Source organism: Silurus aristotelis, assembly GCF_946808225.1.
Source record: "Silurus aristotelis genome assembly, chromosome: 2".
NCBI lineage: Eukaryota > Metazoa > Chordata > Actinopteri > Siluriformes > Siluridae > Silurus > Silurus aristotelis.
The window spans coordinates 25,861,514-25,884,759 of NC_139575.1; the positions used below are offsets into that span (position 1 = coordinate 25,861,514).

At 38.7% G+C, this 23,246-nt stretch overlaps 2 protein-coding genes and 1 long non-coding RNA gene across 7 annotated transcripts in view; all 3 read left to right on the plus strand.

Annotated features, from left to right (window-relative positions):
* The window catches only part of slc38a3b (solute carrier family 38 member 3b), a 30,420-nt gene extending 17,373 nt beyond the window's left edge, over positions 1-13,047 (plus strand). For 2 of the 3 annotated variants that reach the window (XM_083533397.1, XM_083533399.1), the window contains 11 exons: positions 32-124; positions 1,322-1,403; positions 4,660-4,742; positions 6,418-6,476; positions 6,824-6,985; positions 7,105-7,184; positions 7,267-7,367; positions 9,060-9,184; positions 9,329-9,473; positions 11,432-11,535; positions 12,069-13,047. In XM_083533397.1, the coding sequence (XP_083389523.1) occupies positions 32-124; positions 1,322-1,403; positions 4,660-4,742; positions 6,418-6,476; positions 6,824-6,985; positions 7,105-7,184; positions 7,267-7,367; positions 9,060-9,184; positions 9,329-9,473; positions 11,432-11,535; positions 12,069-12,173 (1,139 nt within the window). In that variant the 3' untranslated portion in view covers positions 12,174-13,047. The remainder of the gene's footprint in view (positions 1-31; positions 125-1,321; positions 1,404-4,659; positions 4,743-6,417; positions 6,477-6,823; positions 6,986-7,104; positions 7,185-7,266; positions 7,368-9,059; positions 9,185-9,328; positions 9,474-11,431; positions 11,536-12,068) is intronic. The other variant, XM_083533398.1, reaches the window with a different exon arrangement.
* A 95-nt stretch (positions 13,048-13,142) lies between these two features.
* LOC310722360 lies at positions 13,143-18,014 on the plus strand. The gene is made up of 4 exons (XR_014532339.1): positions 13,143-14,486; positions 14,692-15,876; positions 16,207-17,100; positions 17,135-18,014. It is a non-coding gene; the product is annotated as an uncharacterized lncRNA (long non-coding RNA).
* A 4,154-nt stretch (positions 18,015-22,168) lies between these two features.
* The window catches only part of gnai2b (guanine nucleotide binding protein (G protein), alpha inhibiting activity polypeptide 2b), a 44,405-nt gene continuing 43,327 nt past the window's right edge, over positions 22,169-23,246 (plus strand). For 2 of the 3 annotated variants that reach the window (XM_083534079.1, XM_083534078.1), the window contains exon 1: positions 22,224-23,107. In XM_083534079.1, the coding sequence (XP_083390205.1) occupies positions 22,990-23,107 (118 nt within the window). In that variant the 5' untranslated portion in view covers positions 22,224-22,989. Of the gene's footprint in view, positions 23,108-23,246 lie in introns of all 3 variants that reach the window. The other variant, XM_083534077.1, reaches the window with a different exon arrangement.

The following is a 23,246-nucleotide window of genomic DNA, read 5'->3' on the forward strand; positions in this document are numbered from 1 at the left end:
TTTTTTGTTTACTTGTTTATTTCAATTTCAGGAATCAGAGCCTATGAGCAGCTCGGTTTCCGGGCCTTTGGGACACCGGGCAAAATGGCAGCTGGAATCGCTATAACACTGCAGAACATCGGAGGTGAGAAGGAGTGAATTAGTTTGCATTTTCCTCTCACTGCTTTGTTCTCGACAAATCGTTTATGTCATCTTTTGGAAATCCCAAGAACATGTGCATTACCTGCATACCAGAGATGGCAAAAGTATACAAATCCTACACTCAAGCAGAAGTACAGAACTGCACCTCACATTATATTGATATATTAATACAACAGAATTTCAAATGTTGTTACCTAATGATAATGTATCCAGGCCGAACATCCACCATATAGAACACAAGCAGGGAAAAGACGATGATCTGGTGATCAGAAATGTCTCCGTTCTCATTCATGTTTACATCGCGGACTCCCCCCGCCTTCTGCCGTGCTCGTTGTTCACTTCGTAGGCTAGACTACATCTGTTGCGTGCGATAGCCAGAAAATGATACAACGACAAGACATAGATTACGGGCTGAAAATGGCACGCAATTACCAAACAGGTTAAAAACTAAAGTAAAGAGCCTGGTTTGAAGATGTAAGAAGTAGAAGGTACAGATTTTTGTGTAAAAAATGTAATGAGAAAATGTACTGATAGCAGGAAAATCTATTTACGTACAGCAACAAAGTATTTGCAATTCATTATTTCTCTCCTCTGCGGCATACCAAATTAATCAGACTGCATTTGCAAATTCAGACTACTTCTTTAATTGGAAATGGGAACAAAAGTTATAGATAAATAAATGCGTGGTTAGCATTAAAAGGGGATATTTGCGACCGCTTAAGAGAAATCATGATTCGTATATATATATATATATATATATATATATATATATATATATATATATAATTTTTTTTTTTTTTATAAGGAGGTCAGTTCGGTTCACTGATTATTCGTAGGTATGTAAGCTTTGGTTCTTTGAATTTCATCCTCCATTTTTGTTTCTTCTAGTTTTTCCCTTTAACACTTTTTTCTTGCTGGGATTTTGAATCGCTAACATTTTTAAAGAATCTCTGTGTTAACTGCATCAATGCCTCCGTACGTCAATCGGTACAAATCATATGCTTCTAGCCAGATCCATTTAAGTACTCATGCGCTTCTTTACTTAGTCAGTGCTTCCACAGGACATCATTCATTAAAAAAGTTCTATATGGCACTTCTATATATCGTGTAGAAAAGAGGAATGTGACTGGTCATCAAGGTGCATAATCTGAGCTTTCACTGTTTATTTTCAATTTCACAGCTATGTCCAGCTACCTATTTATTGTTAAGTCCGAGTTTCCTCTGGTCATCCAAGCCTTCTTGAGGGCAGACACCAACTCTGGGTAAGTGACCGGCGAGCCTTAATTGAGGCTTGGTTAAAGAAATATGTCTGTCACCATGCAGTAGCATGCCATGGTGGCTGGAACTTTTGGTGACCCCATGGAACATGTTTAAGGTGCATCATACAACCGGTGTGTATATGGCATGGCTGTCTAATTCAGCTACAAGCCTAGAGGTCTACCGCTTAATAGAATCGAAATCTAATCACAGCGTAGTCTCTTTTTTAGCGAGATCATATGATTTTAGCTTTGATTAGTGTTTCAGGCTCATCTATCTTTAGCATATATTTTTAGTCTCTAATGGAACCATGTGAACTCTGTTCAACTCTATGATTTGAAAGTTTCTGGACACATGAACTGCATATGGATGTGACTAATGTGATGGATGTGAAGGCGTATAGGGTCTATCCACAATGCTGAATTAGTTTAATAGCATCTGTTAAAATCTCCATATTCCCAGTTCTGAGTGTTCTCTATCAATGTTTTAGTTTTTGTAATGCAAGTAGTGATTTTTTTTTTTTTTTCTGGAGCAATCCACTTACTACATTTCACTGTCCTTGGTACTGCTGAGGGTAAATACCTTTGATCTGTAATGGCTCGCACTCAAAAATCTTAGACAAGTTAAGGAGGTGTGGCAGCGATATTAAAATGGAATTGGACAGTTATTTGAAGCTCTGTGCCCGATTGGCACTTTCCTGCCACTCCTTCTTCCCATTCCTGGTGACGAGGCTCATAATGGAGACTGGCGTCATAAAGTTAAAATGTCAACCCCAACCAAAAATCTGATGCTTCCCTGGAGCTGTAATCAGTTTCTTTTCTTTTCTATTTATATTCACAATTGACAGCATAAACCAACCAGCATGGGTCATTTAAATTCAAAGTGATGTCACTTTGTATTTCTTATGACAGTTTATTAATGGCATTTTTGTCCTGTGCATCACGTGAACATTTCAATTATATTTGAATGTAATAAACATTCATGTGCCATGCTTTTTTTTTATGACCCTGCAAAGATATAGTAGTACTTTATTTTTGAAGTTTATATAGCCTACTTTACAAGGTCCCCTGGTGGTCTAGTGGTTATGATGCGGCGCTCTCACCGCTGCGGCCCGGGTTCGATCCCCGGTCAGGGAACCGACCCCAGCCACTCTTAGTGCCGGTCCCAAGCCTGGATAAATGGGGAGGGTTGCGTTAGGAAGGGCATCCAGCATAAAAACATGTGCCAAATCAAACATGCGGCGGATCCGCTGGGGCGACCCCTAACGGGAGAAGCCGAAAGAAAGATATAGCCTACTTTACAAGAGCCACCATTAAGCAGTCTATAAAAAAGATTTAAAGCCAGGACGTCTTGACTTTGATATCTACACAAAGCTGCACGCAAAGCACTATTAACTCGCCATTAACGCAAAATGAAATGCCTTTTAATAAGACAAGCCTTGATTTATATTGGCCCACTGGATAATATAGTGATCAAGGATGTGTGAGACATTAAATAGCTTAGTGTTTTTACTGCTCATCCTCATACTGAACTGAGAGATAGTAAGAGATTTTCAAGCCTTCTAACTGCAATTATGTGTGTCCGAGCATATAAGTACAATGAACTAAATTCGATTTAGAATAACAAACAAAACCAGTGGATTTTTAAAAGGCAACATTTCCAGGAACAGCATGTTGTCATGGTTACAGTCAGTGTCCACAGATCCTGTGTGTAGTTAAAGATTCATTGCATGCGCCACTGTTTATGCAGATTCCGTACAGTTGGAACAAATATTTACGGAAATGAAGTTTCGAATTGCGTAAACGAAAATTGGTGTCGAACACAGAGATAGGGATTAAACGTGAATACAGCTCATGACATAAGGCTCAGATTAGTTTTCTGTTTGATGTAATACTTTTAAATGAAATTGTGCTTGCAGAGGACATTCAGTTCTCATTTTTAGTCCATCACGCAATAAATTCTTGTAAATACATGCAATAAATACAGTCATATCTGTAACTGCTTCTGTTTTTATTGTTAGTAAAACCTGGGGCCTTTTTGTTTGGACAGTTTTCAGTCTGTAAAATGTTTGAGAACTGTAAAAAAAAATTTATATACCGTCAACCCCCGTTGATTCTCGGTTCGAAAGATTTGCAGGTTCTCATTTGGAACCTAACTAACAGCATGTTGCGGATTATCTTAAAATTCGCAGTAATCTGCAGCGGAACCGAATGTTCAGGAACGTTAGGAATAACATTCTACACTGTTTTGTCAAAGTTTTATTGTATTAAAGTGACACAATGTGTAGATGAATTCACTAGGGTACCATAGGGGCTGCGGGGGTGCATCCAAAATCTGTGGATTTTCTGAACTCACGTTGGGTGTGAGTACTATATAATATATGACCAAAACAATGGACACCTGACCATGATTTATGTATGGTTTCATGCATACAATCCTCACACTCTATGATCATTTCATGTTGATCAATCGATCTTTTGATATGCTTGTGTGCCATTTCCCTGCCCTGAAAGCACAAAGTTAGAGGGTAGGCTTAGTCATAGCACCTGAAAATAGCACCAGTCACCGCATCGAACACATGGTGCAACTCTTAATCCCCTCGCAGGGCGATTGTGTATCTGTATGCTGGAGGTTGCTCAAGGACGCGTGTGGAAATGACTGCCACGTTTTAGTCGCCGGCAGGCCAAAATCGTCCTGCGCCTGTATCGTTTACAGTTACAACTTTACCCGGGTGAATATTATATATATATATATATATATATATATATATATATATATATATATATATATATATATATATATATATATAAATCAGCACTCCATAAAAGAGATTCTGTCACCTGATCCAGTTTTGCTTTGGTTTGAGTTAGTGGTGCATGGCCATGTGCTTGACTTATGATTCTAGTTAAAATTATTCATTTGGTTGTGAACCATTAAGACAAGCATGAACGGTAGTCACATTGTTATTGTGCTTTAAAAGGCACAATAAATAGCAGTCAACGGCTGTCAGAACAATAACAGAACAGCGATTGTGTTAATCCCAGCAGTTCTCCGCTAGTGAGCTGACATTCGTATATCGAAACGCTATCACAGCCGAAGAGACATAATTGAGCCAAAGCTATGCACAGCTTTTGTATTGTTTAGAGTATTGTGTCTTGTCGTGAGTGAATGAATGAATGAATAAGCAATACACAATATACAACATAAGATGAGCTCAAACTGAAAAGGTAGTTTCACATTTCTTTTTTTTGTCTTCTTTAGAGAGTGGTATCTGAATGGTAACTATCTTGTGGTTATGGTCTCCGTATCTATCATTTTGCCTTTGGCCCTCATGAAGCAGCTGGGTGAGTAAAGCCTTTAATATTCTGCCCCCGTTCGCACATTTTCTCTTACAGTCCCAATCAGTATATATCTGTCAAGCTTCAAAAAGCTCTGTTCTCTCAAATGCAGACATGCACTATATGGACAAATGTTTGCAGACATGGATTATTAGATTCCTATGCACTTTTTGGACATCCCATCCCACATTTATTCCCCGTCTGCTATTATAATTACCAAGTCAAGAAGTCAACATAAACTGTCACTCTTCTGGGAGGATGTTCCACTAGATTTGTGATCAAGGATGTTAGTAAGCCTGGGTGCAGTGTTCCAATTCACCCCAATGATTAGGTCTCCAGGTTCAAATTCGAATGCGACCACATCCAAAGAAATCCAATACAATTGTGTGACTTTGGGGTAGCATTTAAAGGGAAGAAGTACGTATTGCTGGAAAAATCTTGTGCAAATAGTGTATTTAAAAATATAGATATACAGTAAAGAAGTGTGGACAAAATACCACCATTCAGTTTAATTCTCCCTGCTTGTTTTTATTAGTTATCATTTATATTAGCTTTTTCGGAACAATGTATTTCATTAATACAGTGTTTTTTTTTTTTTTTTTTTTAATGTTTATAGTTGCAGCAGTAATTGTTGCGGAGCAGAGAAACCATGCACGTTGTCATGTCTCTGTTGCGAAGACCCAATGGTGCCGTGCTAGAAATCTTACTGATCATTACAAAGCCCTGACCTTTGAGAGTCCTTAAATTTAATATTACATAAATTTTCCTGGCAGAAACCATCACCATGTTAGTGATTATACATTTGCTGTGTCTGTGTTAAATAACAAGCATTTGTTGAAAATGCCTGTAAATCATTAGTCACTATAGAAATGATTACAAGACACATTAGAACAAATGCACTAATTTAAGCAGGACATTTTGAAACACAGAGCCAATCAGATTTGAAAAGGATAATCCACAGATAGGTGTTTGTCGCACGGTTTTAACGCACGTCATGGAGGTGAAGAACCACCTAAGGTGATTAAAATCCAGCATGGTCATTTTGCCAGCAATGACAAGTTAAAAAAAATAAAAAAGCTGCCATTGATTTTTGCAATTTGCATCATAAAAAAAAAATTAACCATCATTTTTAGCCATTTAGATATTTTATATATAGGATGTCAGAATTTGAGTTCTGCCTACACAGGGATAGAATAGTGTAGTAGATTACATTTATTTAAACAGCTCTGAATAAGTAATTAGTGAGAGAAAAGAAGAAATGGTGTGCATGTGTGAATGCATTAGCTCTTCCTTTTTCCTATGCAACTGTAACTACATGTCACTATGGTCACAAATGTTTCTTGCCTGGAACTGTGCATTCAACGGCCTTCCAGCCAATCAGAAGTGAGTATTTCGGCTGACCATACAAATGATATCACTTTAACCAAGCTGGCAAGTGTGTTTGCAAAATACACATGGTTGATTTTTTTTATTCAGCAATTTCTTTGCAGTCTGCATAAGTGTATTGCAGTTGCTCTGGCTACTAGTTTGAAATATGCTGAGTGCTTGTTCTGGAAAAAATAAAGCGCCTAGGATAAAGTGTTCTCATTGACCTCTTCTACAAATAAAGTGTGTTTTTGGAAGTCCTGCTCAATCTGTGATGGTGCTCCATTGACGCGCTTCCATGTCTTTTACCCGACAGGTTACCTTGGTTACACGAGTGGCTTCTCTCTCAGTTGCATGGTTTTCTTCCTCACTGCGGTATGTAGATGCTCGGGTGCTCTTAGCATATAAGGTTTCACCTGTATAATGTCTTTTAGTACTTGTTTTGGTAGCACTATTATATATGGCATTGTTTAAGTTCAACTCTAAACTGTACATTTGCTGTACAGTAGAATTCCCATATCCCTGGGGAATACTGCAGACAGAAGTGAGCGTTATGTATTGTACACAAGAAAGCAAAGACGCTGGGGTCATTATTAATTCAAATATGGGAAGGATACTAAAAGGTTTCCAAAGGTATCATGTTTTAAAATGAAATTGTGAAGGATCTGATTGGCGCTTTGTGGGCTAATTTTCAAAGGGCATCTTTCCTTCTCTCACTTCAGGTCATCTATAAGAAATTCCACATCCCTTGCCCTTTTGAAGAGTTCTCCGCTAATAACACAGCCAGCCACCTGCTCGCAACTGAATTGCCAGTCACTGATTTTCACCATGATGTGGTGGACGATGCACACTGCTCTCCTCGTATGTTCACAATGAACTCTCAGGTACTGCTTGCAGTTGTGCAGTGGAATTTAAATGCCAGAAAAACACTGACTGACCTTTATAATTAGAGTCTGGAAAGAACAAACGGAATTGCGTAAAAATTGCTTTATGCTTGTCCTAGACGGCATACACCATCCCTATTCTTGCCTTCGCCTTCGTGTGTCACCCCGAAGTGCTTCCCATCTACACTGAGCTGCGCAAGTGAGTTCTGGATCTGTCTAATATTTTAAATATGCAGGTTTTTAATTCGAAATCATTCAAAATTCTGTCTGTCTGATTTCAGCCCATCTAAAAGGAAAATGCAGCACATCTCCAACATCTCAATCTTCATCATGTATGTGATGTATTTCCTCGCTGCCCTGTTTGGATATCTGACCTTCTACGGTGAGTAGACCATTTCACCCGCTCAGATCTTACCACACTGTAGATACCTGCTACATTTTTTTTCTAATCATTTTAACCTAAGGTTGGACACGAAAAATGAACGAGTGGGTTGCTGTTATTGGAATAGTGACTTCGTAATCTCTTTTCCACGGAAACAGTTTGAATTATGGGTCCTTAACCGGTACTCAACCAGTGCTGGACCAGACATTTATTACATTTATACATTTATGGAATTTGGCAGACGCTTTTATCCGGACAATTGAGCAGTTGAGGATTAAGGGCCTTGCTCAAGGGCCCAAGTAGCAGCTTGGTGGAACCTATGACCTTCAGAGTCCAATGCCTTAACCATTGAGCAACAGCCTTCCCCAGGCTACAACCTCCAGACAACCTGGAGCCTTCATGAACAGGCCAAGAGTTTTCACAGACTTGAGCAATTAACAGTGATGTAATGGGTTTTGTTGCTATGTGTTGTTTACACGGCTACATAACCAGTCCACTCCCTGTTTGGCTATTTTTCTGCTGCCTGTACCTCTTCTTACATTTCTTATATTTGTTTACAGCTTGCCATACCTACTTTTTTTCCTTTGGGATTTCTTTTTTTTTTTTTTTTTTTTTTTTTTTTTTTTAACTCAAGTGAAGACCTTATCAACAGTAGAAAGTATGTTTTCTCTGTTAGCGCAGTAGCTTAGAACCAACAGTCTTGTACAGAAATGCTATATTCCCCACCACCACCCCAAACTTATCCAATGAGGTAAACGGTTCTGCAGTTCCAATTATATCTTCTCTGTGGTGGAAACTTCTGAAAGAGTTTGAGAACTGGCACGGGCCAAGAACCCGCACTAGAAGTATGTCGGTGGAAAAAATGTAGCTTGTTGTGAAATGTGATTCCTTCTCTCATCTAATCTTTAGAAAACAGTACCACTGAAGATCTTTATGCACAAAACTATGCTAAGCAACGTCAATGCTTAGCATTTTTTTGTTTGCAAATTTTAAACGGGTCTTAACGTCTAATGCTCATTGAAATGCTCCTGCAGCACTTTAGAATGCACTTTAACACTGATTTTTGTTAGTTTCATTCTTTTACTATTCTAAATATAATTCACAATAATTTCGACTACATATAAGGCAACAGCTTTCTGTTATTGGCGAGAATCTCTCCTGGAATGTACTAAGAATTTAGAGCTTGTTTAAGGCGAGTTGCGAACAATGTATTTGTGCGTTTTGCAATGGCATGAGTTAGGTCCTTTTATATTTTTTTTCTTAATGGTGTTAAAAAAGGCTTCAAAAAGTCTTAAATTTCACTTTGTGAAACCTGGAGAAACCCTGTTTTATTTATTTATTATTATTTATCAATTAGCCTTAAATTTCTTGAATACAAGTTTCTGTGAATGAGCTGTTGCTATAGAAACACTAATGTATTAGAATGTTAGGACACGTTAATATAAACCTGCGATTTCAAATCAACCTGCATGTCTTCTCTCACCACATCCATAAACCTGCTCCTTGGCCTTTCTCTTTTCCTTCCTTCAGGATTATTTAATAAATATTCCCCATGTTCTTCCAATGCCCATGACCAAAACATCTCAATCTAGCCTCTTTTACCTTTTTCTATAAACCTCTGCAATTGACAAACCTGAAACTGACACAGTCGCTTGATGAAATGAAGCATTTTTTCATGCTTTCTTCTCGCAGGGAACGTGGAGGCAGAGCTGCTGCACACCTACAGCAAGATCGAACCCTACGACACTCTGATCCTGTGTGTGCGAGTGGCTGTGCTCACAGCTGTCACGCTGACTGTGCCGATTGTCCTGTTCCCGGTGAGTACACACGCGTCATTTAGCGTCATCCGCACCCAAACTCTAACCAGTTGTGTTTGTTGGCAGTGATTCAAAGTACTGGTGCATGTTGTTTATTGTTCAGTCTTTACTCTTTCCCCAAATCCCTGTTTGTGTACACATCAGGTGCGCCGGGCCATTCAGCAGATGATCTTCCCCAACAAGTCGTTCAATTGGATCCGTCACATCATCATCGCCTTCATTCTCCTCACCTTCATCAACATGCTTGTCATCTTTGCACCGAACATCCTCGGCATTTTCGGAATTATCGGTAAGTTTTAGAAGCAGCTACAGAAACTAGACATCTTGTCAAAAGCCAAGGTCCAGGGCGGGCAAGCTGCTGATAAAATGATAGAAAGTACGGTTCACAGCAGTCTATTTATTCTCGTAGTGCACTGTATTTTGTTTAAACTGCACTCTGTGTTTGCTTCTTGGCTGCTGATAGTGAAGCTGGTTCTGTCTGACTTGTCACTGGCCAGGAAAGAGACGTAAAGTCATTATCGTCTCCGTCACTCTCTATAAAAATGATCCATGTGTCATAGAATTGTGCATGTAACCCAGGGGAATATAGTCTGAATATATACAGTGAGGAAAATAAGTATTTGAACACCCTGCTATTTTGCAAGTTCTCCCACTTGGAAATCATGGAGGGGTCTGAAATTGTCATCGTAGGTGCATGTCCACTGTGAGAGACATAATCTAAAAAGAAAAATCCAGAAATCCCAATACATGATTTTTAAACTATTTATTTGTATGATACAGCTGCAAATAAGTATTTGAACACCTGAGAAAGTCAATGTTAATATTTGGTACAGTAGCATTTGTTTGAGGTCAAACGTTTCCTGTAGTTTTTCACCAGGTTTGCACACACTGCAGGAGGGATTTTCGCCCATTCCTCCACACAGATCTTCTCTAGATCAGTCAGGTTTCTGGCCTGTCGCTGAGAAACACAGAGTTTGAGCTCCCTTATACTTATTTTCCTCACTGTATATATATATATACACACAGCCATGGCCAAAATTGTTGGCACCCTTGAAATTTTTCAGAAAGTAAAGTTTTTCTCACAGAAAAGTATTGCATTAACACGTTTTGCTATACACGTGTTTATTCACATTGTGTGTATTGGAACAAAACAAAAAAAGGGAGGGAAAAAAAGCTAATTTGACCATGTCACACAAAACTGCAAAAATGGGCTGGACAAAATTATTGGCACCCTTAACTTAATATCAGGGGTGCCAACAATTTTGCCCATGACTATATGTTTTCTACAATATATTTTTTCATTTATTCTCTTATAAGTTTGATATATGTTTGAATATTTATGATACAGTGCTTGGAAAAAACGTCTGCCCAAAATTAGTTCATTTGTACTTTTTGAACATCACATTTAGAACCCATTTGCCGTTACAATAATCTCCGCTTTTCTGGCAAGATGTTCCGCTAGATTTGGGCGTGTGCTTGTGGAGATTTGTGCTCAGTCAGCCACAAGGGTGTTAGTAAAGTCAGGTACTCATGTAGAGTGAGGAGACCTGGGGTGCGGTCAGCGTTTCAATTCACCCCAAAGGTGTTCAGTAGGGTTGAGGTCAGAGCTCTATAGCAGACCACTCAAGATCTTCCACTCCAACCCATGTGAATCATAAATACATAGCGATTGATACATTGTCATGCTGGAACAGTTTCGGGTCTCCTGGTTGAAGTGAAGGGAAAAATTTATTGCTACAATTACAAGCACTTCCAAAGACACAATTGTGTGCCACAACAGCTTGGTTAAAGACCAACATATGGCTGGAAAAGTCAGGTGCTCCAATACTTTTGTCTATATAGTGTATATAAAATTCTTCATGTAATTACATTCTGTCATGCAATAGAAGTGAAGAAACGTGCATGCGGAAAAATAATAATTATTTTTTTTAAACTGAAGACAACAATGAGAATGAAAGTCTGGACAAAGAATGAGGTGAAAGTTGTGCCCTAAATGCTGGGCTCATTAACAGAAGAAAAAACCCCAATTATTTTACAAGAATCAGTAAAGCTCAGAGGCCGATTAAAAAATTTTATACAGTTCCTAGTTTGGTGTCCTAAACCCTTTTTTTAATAAAATTCTTTTTTTTTGTATTTATAAATTTTTTTAATCCGCCGTGGGAAAGCCGATGTCTCAATTGTTCTGCATGGGCTCATGTTTAAAAAATAATAACCCTCACCCTGTCTTTCTCATTTTTCGCCTTTCAGGTGCGACTTCTGCTCCCTGCCTCATCTTCATCTTCCCTGCCGTCTTTTATATCCGCATCGTTCCCAAAGAGGACGAGCCCATGCGCTCCACAGCCAAAATCCTGGTGAGCTGCTTGGCAGACACCATTTTGAAGAGCATGTGTTTTCAAAATGTGTTTTTATATATATATATATTTTTTTTAGAAAGCCAAGATATTAGCTTTACTCTTTTAAATTCATTTTTAGTTTGAATGTTCTGTAAACAAAAGCAATGCGGCGTTAAAAAGCTTGCAGATTAGATTTATTAGATTAGACTAATAACAGATTACACTAATCTATTATATATCGTATTCTTACCAACCTGTACATGTGTAAATGTTTTACACTGCAACCAATGCACTGCTGGTTAGATGCAAACTGTGCTTATTTGCCTTATACGTGTGCAATGACTATAAAATTGAATCTAATCAAATTTTTATATCTTATATAATTTACTTGTGGCTTAGCTGTGTTATAGTGGCACATGAATATGACTGAGCCAAACATCTTAAGGAAACCATTCACTCTCTCTCTCTCTCTCTCTCTCTCTCTCTCTCTCTCTCTCTCTCTCTCTCTCTCTCTCGCTCTCTCGCTCTCTCGCTCTCTTTCTTTCTTCCAGGCTGCCTGCTTTGCTGGTTTGGGTGTGCTGTTTATGACTATGAGTTTGAGCTTCATCATCATCGACTGGAGTACAGGATTTAGCAATGTTGCTGGTGGCCACTAGAGGACAGTTCAAGTTTGTGTGTCTGTGAGAGAGAGAGAGAGAGAGAGAGAGCGAGAGAGAGAGAGAAGGAGAGAGAGAGAGTGTATGAGTGCGTGAGTGATCAGGGGAGTGTATTGACAAAATTTCTGTTATATAGCAGGTTGAGCAAGGCTCAACTGAAGCACAGTTTTGTATATTTCTTTTCTTTTTCTTTTTTTTTTTGTGTTGGATTGTTTTTAGTGTAGTTCTCAGTTCCAGCACCAAACACACATGAACCAGATAATCAACACAGTTTTAACAAAACAAAAAACAAACCATCAAGAAAACCCAAATTGATCAGTCGATGAGGATTTTAAAGACAGGCTTTTATTACCTTTGGGGTTTAGGCTGCATTGGATTGGTTAGAGAGAAACCAGCAGGATGATTGCAATGATTAATGATTGCCCTATTTGAGAGAAAATGCTAATTGCCACGGATCTGAACTTTCAGGATTCCGTCTCAGATTATTCAGTGTTCTCTTTCCTCGTCTGCCATTTAGAATGCTATACCTGGGTACTAGAATGCTTATTCGAACAGATCTACAGCTAGCTCTGTATGAAACATTTTATATTTTATAACGCGTATTGAAGTAGCTTAGATATATAAAAAAAAAAAATCCTAATTATAATAATACTAATCCAGCATGGTCCAGAAGTCTCCAAATGTGTGGCAAGTGAACACCTTTTATCAAAATGGCCAAAACTTCTTCATGATCGTCATTTCTTTGTAAACCCACAGAGTTGTCTTTCAAAACTATGGCTCCCAGTTTGTTTGCTGAAAATGTCCATTGCAGCCTTGCAACAGATTCGTGATCCAGCCATGAGAATGATTACTGTATATTCTTTTGTCGAAGGCATTCTTGAAGGCCCCCCCCAAAATATGTATAAATTAAGAATGAATGTTCTTCATGCTAATTTCTCCTGTGTAGACTTTTGGTACAACCTGTAATTTTTTTTATTGCCAACCATAGGAGTGGCATGTTATAGAAAGTTTAGCAAATTTGCTATCGAAACGTTTTTAATTTTCCCCAGAATGAAGTGTTGGATATAGTTGAAGTCACATGTTGAAATCTTCAGGCAGAATATTCATATGTAGTAGCTTCAGCTGTAACTATAGTAATGTCTCTGAGCATTTCTTTCGTTCATGCTGTCATGCATCGAATACAAAAGGAATGTGTGTGTGTGTGCGTGTGTGTGCGCAGACCAAAATCAGCTGCTGTTAGAGAAACAGGTCTGTGGTGCGGAAGCCATCTTAAATATACAACACAGGGATTTTGTACTGTTCCTCGTAAAGTACAAAAGTTCCTTCCCGTGTCTGCGAAAATTGACAAGTACATTAACAATAAGTTAAGAACTATTTATTACCATGTATGAACTATTTTTTAAGCCATCGGGTGAGTTTTTGAACCACACAAAAACTGTCGATCATATTTAACCATATATTCATTTTCAGTATTTTAAACGAGATGAGTGATTTATGCAGAAGGTTTGCAAAAGCTGTATCTTGTAAATATTGACGGCTAATTGTGCAAAGCTCACGAACGGAATTTAAACTCGTGAATTTTGACAGAGTAAGACGTGTAGAAATGACATGTAAGTATAATTTATATGGATTAAACAAAACCTTACCTCCTCCTTTTTTCCTGTACCTGTGCTGTTTTGAGGTGTTTGATGTGAATCGTGCCTTATTGACATCGGTCCTCGGTAAAGGATAGTGTTTGTGTGTTACATGATTAGTTGTAGTTGAGACACCTGATTCGAAACGTACTTAATGTCCATGGGACGTTCTGTGCTGGGACAGCAACAATGACCGTTCAACGATAGAGTGCTTAACATGTTAAAACATGATCGAATGACCTCGGAGTCAAACGCCTCCAGCACCAAGAACCTTCATCCAGCACCAAGAACAGCGACTCTTGTTGCACATAGATATCAGAAAGTAATAATAAAAAGAATGTTGACTCCTTGCTAACAAAAATGGCCAACAGGTCAAGATTTTTATTACTGTCTCTATTCTGAATGTTTATTTTTTTTTTTTTATCTCTCTGAAAAATATTTTAAAGATTTTCGCCAACAGTGTGATTAAGAATTGCGCCATGAAAAAATGAATGTCTTTAGCTAGATTTCCATACAAATGCTTTTCCATTAGGTGGTATATTGCAAAATTGGTCTGAATGGTATAAAGTAATTTTATAGTTGCTAAATGAAAGGTAAAATTGTGACGAAGTTACACTAAGTTATGAAAAGGAACTCGGTAAATAAACTAAAGGTCCTATTTATACCATATACAGCAGGGGTCTCCAATCTTTTCCAGAAAGGGCCAGTGTGGGTGCAGGTTTTCATTCCAACCAATCAATGGTCACACCTGATAGTCATTTACAATGACGATCATTAGATTTGAACAGGTAGAATTTGGTGTGGACTCGCTTGGTTGGAATAAAAACCTGCACCCACACCGGCCCTTTCTGGAAAAGATTGGAGACCCCTGCTATACAGTGTAGAAGAAGAGGATGAATCGAATGGCCAGAATAATTTGAACGTGTTTTTTTTTTTTTATCATCCAATATTATATTTACAAACGTACTTTTTTTTAGTATAGCGTAGGGAAGTGCTTCCCAACACAGCCCTTGAGTATTAGTATTGTATTCTTTTCTGATCACTTGTTTACGTTGTTTTATTTTGCGTAGTAGTAAAAGTGATTTACTGACATGACATAACAATTAAGGAGCGTGTTTACTCGCCGGAACAGAGTTTATGGGGACAGTTTATTTTGGCGACTTTACAGCACTTTGTTTTCATGTAATATTGAAAGACAATGTGGCTATTGTTTGGATTATTTTATCGAATTTTTCTAGACTGGAACTCTGCTTTGTTCATCAAACCAAAAACTAGGGCTAATGCCCCATCAGGAAGTCTGAGCTCATACCAAAGGGTCTTTAACATGCAGATTTTGACAGACAGACATCCAATGTGTCAGACAGCCATTCTATACAATTATCCCATTGTTCCTTATGATGTTTAAAGCCATGAATCCAGGATTACTGCTTTTTTGTGACTCTGTGGTGGGAATATACAAATGTAAACACCGCTTCTGTTTATGCCTGTCAAGCTTGTATAGTGTAAATAGCAGAACTGGTTTTAGTTTAAAAATAAAGAAAACATATTTAGTTGTTTCTAACCATTGACTGTTTGTTTTATTTATTTATTTATTTATTTTTCAATATATTATTTTCTGGAAATTCTGCAATGAGATGTTAAAGAGATCCAATTATTATTATTATTATTATTTTTTTTTAACAGAGATTTGGGAGGAAATAAACATTCAGAAAATCACCTTGTACCACAAACTGAACAAGCAGCAGGTCGAACTGGATAATGACCTGTATGCTTTCTTATGCACGTGTACACACTGAGATTGCATGATGTAGTATTTGATGCATATATGACTGTCAGTGGTCATCATTTCTGTGGAATCTTCTCACCAGGGGAATCTGCAATAGTTTTTAAGACAGGACATTGGATGGTATTCGATAATTAAAGAAGCACACATTTGTAGGTTGAGTTCTGTTTCATCCAGCAGTTGTGCAGGACTGCAGATTTTGGCAGGGTGGGATTATATAATCTCAACACCAAAAGTCAGGAAGATTTCAATGTGTAGTTGAAAGTTGACAACAAAGCACCCTCCAGTGTTTTGTCTAGTGGGCAGCACATTTGGAGTGGTTTTATACACACCATTGTTTGACTGCGTTCGATACAGCAGGTGTGTTTTCCAGTTCCGGCAAAAATCTCACACAGTGGCGCTAATATAATACAACTCAGGTTTCCAAGTTTCAGCTAAATGTACAGCCCCGTTACATTACAAAAACCACACAAAAAGATGAACTAAAGATTACAATTTTTTTAATGGTTTATGTCACGGATTGCCCAATTGATACTGGTGAAGATGTTATTGACCGCTGCAGAACTGGTCAGGAAGTTGAAGTCAATAGATAAAATTTGTCCGTTTATTGCACAAGAATAACACACAGGGTCATGTGCATGAGCTACTTTCTAGGAATCAAGTAAAGTAAACAACTGCTTATTACACGAATAACACCATGACATTAGCTAACTGGTACAATATGACTCCGAACATGAAGCATTGGTCTAAAGTATCAACAAGTAGCCAAGACAACAAGCTTGCATAGTGCACTAAATTAAGAAAGTAATGTATGCTTAATACGATTACAGTAGATACCGGACATCATTGTGCAAAATGTGACGCACCGACGGAATAAACTGGTAACATGTTTAGCACTTGCAGTGATGCTAGCGGCTAACCCGTCTATATCACAGATACAGCATCCACAGTTAAAAGGCACGCTTGATATTGTTAATATCATGTAGACAAAATGATCACCACATAGTGGTCTCCTTTAAAACTCTGTGCTCTTATCTAGGAACAGTGGAGTGCACTTATAGCTTTACAAACTGTATCCCATCCTTAGATTTATATATAATCAGGTGCTTTTGTGCATGAGGCGCTACCAATTCCACCCTTCCGTAATGACAGGGTTGGTGAATATAAGATGAATATATCAAAGGTCACAATCTCTTGAGGAACTGACCCATATTCTACTGCCTGGAAAAGGTGTTTGGAAAAGACTGCTATACATAACACTGGGAAACCCAATGTCAACCTTAGGGAACCTAGAAAACCGAGTCCCAGGTAGAAGCACTGCCACATGTGCCATGCCACCAAGTAAGGCCTAGAAGTAGTAGGTTCTCCTCTAACATTGACATTAAGGTACATTATGGGTCCCTTTAGGCTATAGAGAAACATGGATCCCAATGACACCATGATCTGGTTTAGGTATCCAACTGCAAAGAGCATGGTTTTGATCAGCTTTATCACAAAGGGGCTGATAGCTGTGTAGGAACGTTAAAAAAAATATAGGTTTATAGCTGCATTCAAATGGAAATAGATTGTTCATGCTATACATATAAAAGACGACATTGCTGAATGTGATTAGTGTGTCAGTAGGGATTTGGGCCATATACAGACACTGTATCACTAAGTGACAATATCACTAAATTCACAGGTGGGCCAAAGCCAATCTGCGCAGGGCAACCATGGAGACCAGGAGTGGTATATCAGATGGTCCAAAACCTGAAATAAATCTTTTAAATAGAGTATTTCTATTTAAAATATATTAAAAACTATTTAGAAAAGCATATACAGTGCTATAGACTATACATCAGCATTTACCCTAATCCAGTCACTAATGAGGTTCCAGCGACAAGTGTTCCTGTCCTTTCTTCTCTGCGGATCTGCCTGGTTCATCCAGACATCCTACCTCTGGATGGAGTCCTTCTCAACTGAGACCACTCTGTGCAGCTGGGGATGGTTCCCCACCTACAGCCTAAAGATCCATGAAGCCGCTTAGCAACTCAAGAACTTTGAGGACTGACTCGGACTGTAATTAACTCAATTAACCCAATTTCTGCTGTTGCTGTTTTGCACCACATTGTGTGTTTATATTTACAAGTACACTCTTGTTTACAGTTGTTTTGCACATTGTACCGGGTAACACTATACAGTAGATACACTGACTTGTGTTGTCTGTTTACACTGTCTTTTCTCTGCACTGTTTGCACCAGGTTTCACTGTGGCTTGGACAACTTACTTAAGTCCTTAGCTCTGTGCTTTGAATGTAGCTCTATGTTGTGTGATATCACTCTATGTTTTTTTAGGTAGCACCAGGGTTCTGGAGAAACGCTGTCTCCTTTTACTGTGTACTGCGTCGGCTATATATGATTGAAATGACAATAAAAGCTTCTTGACTTGACTTGAATTAACATTAACAGACTACTACAGTGACTCAGGACAGTTTGCATGAATAGATCTGCATTTACGCACCTATTACTACACACCTCAATAATGTAATTACAATGAATGGACATTCCGTGCCACCCAGATGAGTATGGGTTCCCTTTTGAATCTGGTTCCTCTCAAGGTTTCTTCCTCATACCATCCTAAGCTGCTTTGAAGCAATGTCCATTGTAAGAAAGTGCTATACAAAAGAAATAGAATTGAGTTGAATTAATAGGTAAGGCTTCCCGTGGGCTCACCACCTGCAGGAGGGACCGTAAGGGACGGTGCTGTGAGGATTGGGCAGCAGTCGAAGGCGGGGGCCTGCTTGGACTGCTGCCCCCGCGACCCGAATTGCGGATAAGCGGGAGAAAATGAATGAATGAATAATAGGTAAGGTGGTCTGATATAGCCTGTGTGAAGACTATCTGAGGTACATTTACACTGGTAAAATCGGATAAATTCCTAGATGCTGCTAAAGCTGCTTTAACTGTTGGTCCATGGTCAGACTGGTATCTCATATGTAGTCAAAGACAGAGGGGTTACTGCCCTCAATGCTAAAATAGCCAAAGCCAATCAGCAAACTGGTGTTTATTCCCTTGAAGCCAAGAATGCTTTGGGTATTTTAGCATAATTAATGCAAAGGCTATAGTATATTATTCATATCTTCCACGTGGATGTAATGAATAATATGCTATAGCCTTTGCTATCATCAGATCTTCATCTCCATAAAAAAAAAAACACCTAAGCGACCCAAATATTTTCCAATTTTTTTTTAGAAAATATTGTTTATCTCTCTAGTACTTTTCCAGAGAAGTCGTTGTGGTAACTAGAAGCAAGAAAGGGAAGGCAATAAGAGAAGTGGAAAATGTGTGCGGGTTGCAATCAAAAAAAAGAAAAGAAAAGAAAAAGCCCAGTGTTAATATAACATTTTCTTTAGGGAAATTCTTTAGAATTTAACTGACATCTACAGTGTAAATAAACACACCCAAAACATGACCATACAGGCCATCTATAACTCAACCTATTCCGATCTGTAGCCATTATAATGCAAGTCACATGATTCAGGGATTTGTTAATTCAATAAAATGCATAAATTTAGATACACTTCACCGAATGGATAATTGTAAATACTTGTTTATGAATTTGGGAAAAACTGATTTTTTTAAACACTGTTAATGCTAGTTTAGTACTTTAAGACATAAATATAATCTTAATGTTACAAAATATTGAATGTTGCATCCAATATTTATTTATTGTCATTTATTAAGTGGGAAAGTGTACATCTTAATTGAACAATAAAGAAAGGATCTCCCATCAAACTCTTCTATATATAAAAAAAAAGAAATTTCTAATAAGAATGACAGATGGTATTTATGATGAAATCAGTGTTTTGATATTGAAAGACTAGGTTTTAGTTTTGACTGGTATAACGAACAAAGAAATAATCGTCAGTATGTTAGCAATGAACTGACACAGACCGATCTTTTAAAATAACAAGAATGAAAAAATACCTGCCTCAAAGTCGTGTGGCCTCTGGAATTGGGTCAGAGTCAAAATTATATAATTTATAAAGGCTATTTTAAAAGCTGATAGTGATTTTCACCATTGACACCAAAAGTAATAAATACCATAAGCATAAAAATAATGCGTAATAATCGGTATTTAATGCCAGCTTTCGGGAAAAAAATAAAAATATCAAACAAACGAATAACAAACAAATAGCTATTTATATAGATATAATTCTGTTTTTTTAGCAAATGTTCATTTCATTATAATTGACAAAGCATTTAAAGGATATACTTTTCCCACTGTGGGAACATGTAAATAAATAGGCAGCACTGACATAAACAGTATAAAGAATAAATTGAAAATAGCCACATTTACACAAGTCCTATGAGTGATGTGAGTGTATCAGTGCAGTAATGGAGTATCAACCCCAGGGAAGATAAATGATTAGTGTAATGCATGGTGCAAACAGTGCAAAACAGCAGGTATAGAACTATGTTGCGCAGTAGATTAGCTGTGCTCGTACGGTTGTAGAGTGCAGTGATATGATTAGCAGCATCTTAGTACAAAATGTCGCATATGTCCAATGAGCTTATTCTAGGAAAAGGCTCTAGGGCACAGTCTCAGTACAGTGATGAATTGCTGTACAGGGTGTTCACTGTTGGTAAGAATGGCCTTTGCCATTCCTTGCAATAGCTGAGCTGATTTTTACTGAATGTGCTCTATTGTCCAAAAGAGATAATAATTTGATTGGTGTCCCCCTTTCCACAACCACTTCAAAATGCCCAGGGGCATCCCAGCACAAAGCTAACTTTCATAATCATTTCCTTTGGTTTTCTCTGCTTCTAATAGATAGATACAATAGATAGATATGACTGTGTCATTGCATAGTACAGGTAACAGCATCAAAATGCAGTATTGCTGGCCAGCCTTTCCAACCACCCCCACTAACCTGGGATATTAATGTATTAGCAACAACAGACTGGTATGGAATCTCCAAAACCTTGCTGCAAACACTAAACGACCTAAGCATTCTTTAGGTTTGCTCATCCCCATCTTGTGCATAGCCTCTCTGTTGATCTTCCAGGCCAGCTTGTTGCTGAGGTGGCCACCAAGATATTTGTGACATATTTGTGACCTGTTACATACAGTCTGGCAGTTCTGACCCTTGTCAGAGTGGTCATTTTCTATTCCTGGGAGTTGAACTCTCAACCGTTGATCAGATCTTCTTCTTCTTCTTCTTCTTCTTTCGACTTCTCCCATTAGGGGTCGCCACAGCGGATCATCCGTCTCCATACCACCCTGTCCTCTACATATGCCTTTTTTAAACCAACTACCTGCATGTCTTCCTTCACCACATCCATAAACCTCCTCTTTGGAATTCTTTTTTTCCTTCTTCCTGGTGGCTCCATCCTCAGCATTCTCCTACCGATATACCCCATGTCCCTCCTCTGCATATGTCCAGACCATCTCAATCTCACCTCCCTCACCTTGTCTCCAAAACGTCCTACATGCACTGTCCCTCTAATAAACTCGTTTCTAATCCCGTCCGTCGTCGTCACTTCCAACGAAAACCTCAACATCTTCAGCTCTGCTACCTCCAGCTCCACCTCCTGTCTTTTAGTCAATGTCACTGTCTCTAAATCATACAACATCACAGGTCTCACCACAGTCCTAAAAACTTTCCCTATCACTATTACAGATACTCTTCTATCACAAATCACTCCTGCTACTCTTCTCCACCCACTCCACCCTGCCTGCACTCTTTTCTTCACTTCTCTAACACACTCTCCATTACTCTTCAACGTCTTAAAATCTAAGATCTAACTTGTAGATACAGTATATTCAGTGATGTACTGCAGAAGCCCCCGACCACCAAGACCCAACAGAAACAATAAAACCTTTCAAATGTATGTTGTTTTCATTGCATTGACTTTTCAGTTTAAAAAGTCAATTTTTTTTATTAGAATTATTTTTTTAAATAACAACTAAGCCAATTTAACACACTTGTTTCAGTTTGTAGGATGATTTTCTATGCATAGATAAAATAAGATGGCACTAATTCTGCATTATGGTGACTTGGGTTACATCTTTATTATATATGTCATCATTAAATCAATAATTAAATCATATATGCATACCAGGAATCTGATATGCACCATATTGTGTTTAATTATGCGACTGTTTTGCGTGAAACTGGTCCGTGGTGCAATAAAGACTGATATACTGTGACTAAGGAGATCATAAAGTCCTGATCATTTTACTCATCTCATTCAGCAGTAAGTCTTGTGTGGACTTGAAATAAAAAGTGCACACACTTGCACTTGAATCGCGTCACTTTTTCATGCACGCGATGGCGCCATTACTTTACTTTACTCTCTGATCAGGAGGTCTGGCGCGTGCTTGAGTCTTTCCATAACTTTTGAATCCTTTGAATGCTTTTTTTAACCGCGTGTTCCGCAGAAATGTGCACATGCACACGCAACATGCATGTTTAGACACGCGTTTAAAAATGTTTAAATGTATGCACACATATATATATATATATATATATATATATATATATATATATATATATATATTTATATATATCTCAATCAATTTCTGCATTTCCAAATGTACACTAGCAACTAGATGTCATGCGCATGCGCAGTAGCCACCCCAAGCGTGTTAAGTGTTTTTTTTTTTTTTTTTTTTTTCAGACTCGCGCGCGCCCCTCATTCCGCATATATAAAGTTGATAGGCGTTCCGGGCGTGGCCGCGCTGAGACGTACATTTATGAGAGCTGGGTTTCTTTTTTATATATTAATTTTCCTCCATCGTCAGATTTTCATGTGAGCTGGTGATGCTAGCCATTTAAAGCGATCGCGCAGGATAGCTGCTGGACACACTTATACTGTCGGAATCCAGCCCGAGCGCTTTCTCGTGCGTTGTACACCGATCGAATGCGCGCGTGCGTACGAGCTTCCACGCGCTCCAGCTCGCGCCCTTTACCGCTCTGCATGTAACTGTCGTCGCTGCGGCGGGGTTTTGTCGAGGGCGTTAGAGAGCGTGCGCGCGATAGAGATAGAGACTGTAGCCCTGTCGTGAAACTGCCTTGCGGCAACTTTTCAGTCGGGAGTTCGCTGGTAAGCGGATTTCTAATGCCATTCGGTTGATGGAGCATCGCGGGCGTTGCGTCTACCGTCTCCCGTGTACTTTTTGAAAAGGAGAAGAAGAAAAAAATCGTGACATATTGCGTTCATTCGTCGCGTCTTCACCATTACCGTTTGGGATTTGAGTCGAAGAACTGCGAGCGAGCCGCACGTTTTCCACCCCCGTTTTCCCAATCAGAGGCACCACAACACTGTTGGCTTATTTATATTTCTTTATTATTTTATTTTATAAAAGGGAAAGAAAAGCGCAGTTGGGCACCGAGCTGGTAGTTTACACCGGAGCCATGGGCTGTACGGTGAGCGCCGAGGACAAGGCGGCCGCCGAGAGGTCGAAAATGATCGACAAAAACCTCCGTGAAGATGGCGAGAAGGCGGCGAGAGAGGTGAAACTGCTTTTGCTTGGTAAGTCATGGCACACGACGCCGTGTTTTTCTTCTTTCTTTCTATCTTTCTTTTTTAAAAGGGAGAGCGGGGGTAAAAAGGTGTGTGTTGGGCAGGAAACCTCATTTCAACATGAACACTTCCGGTGGGGGAATTCACC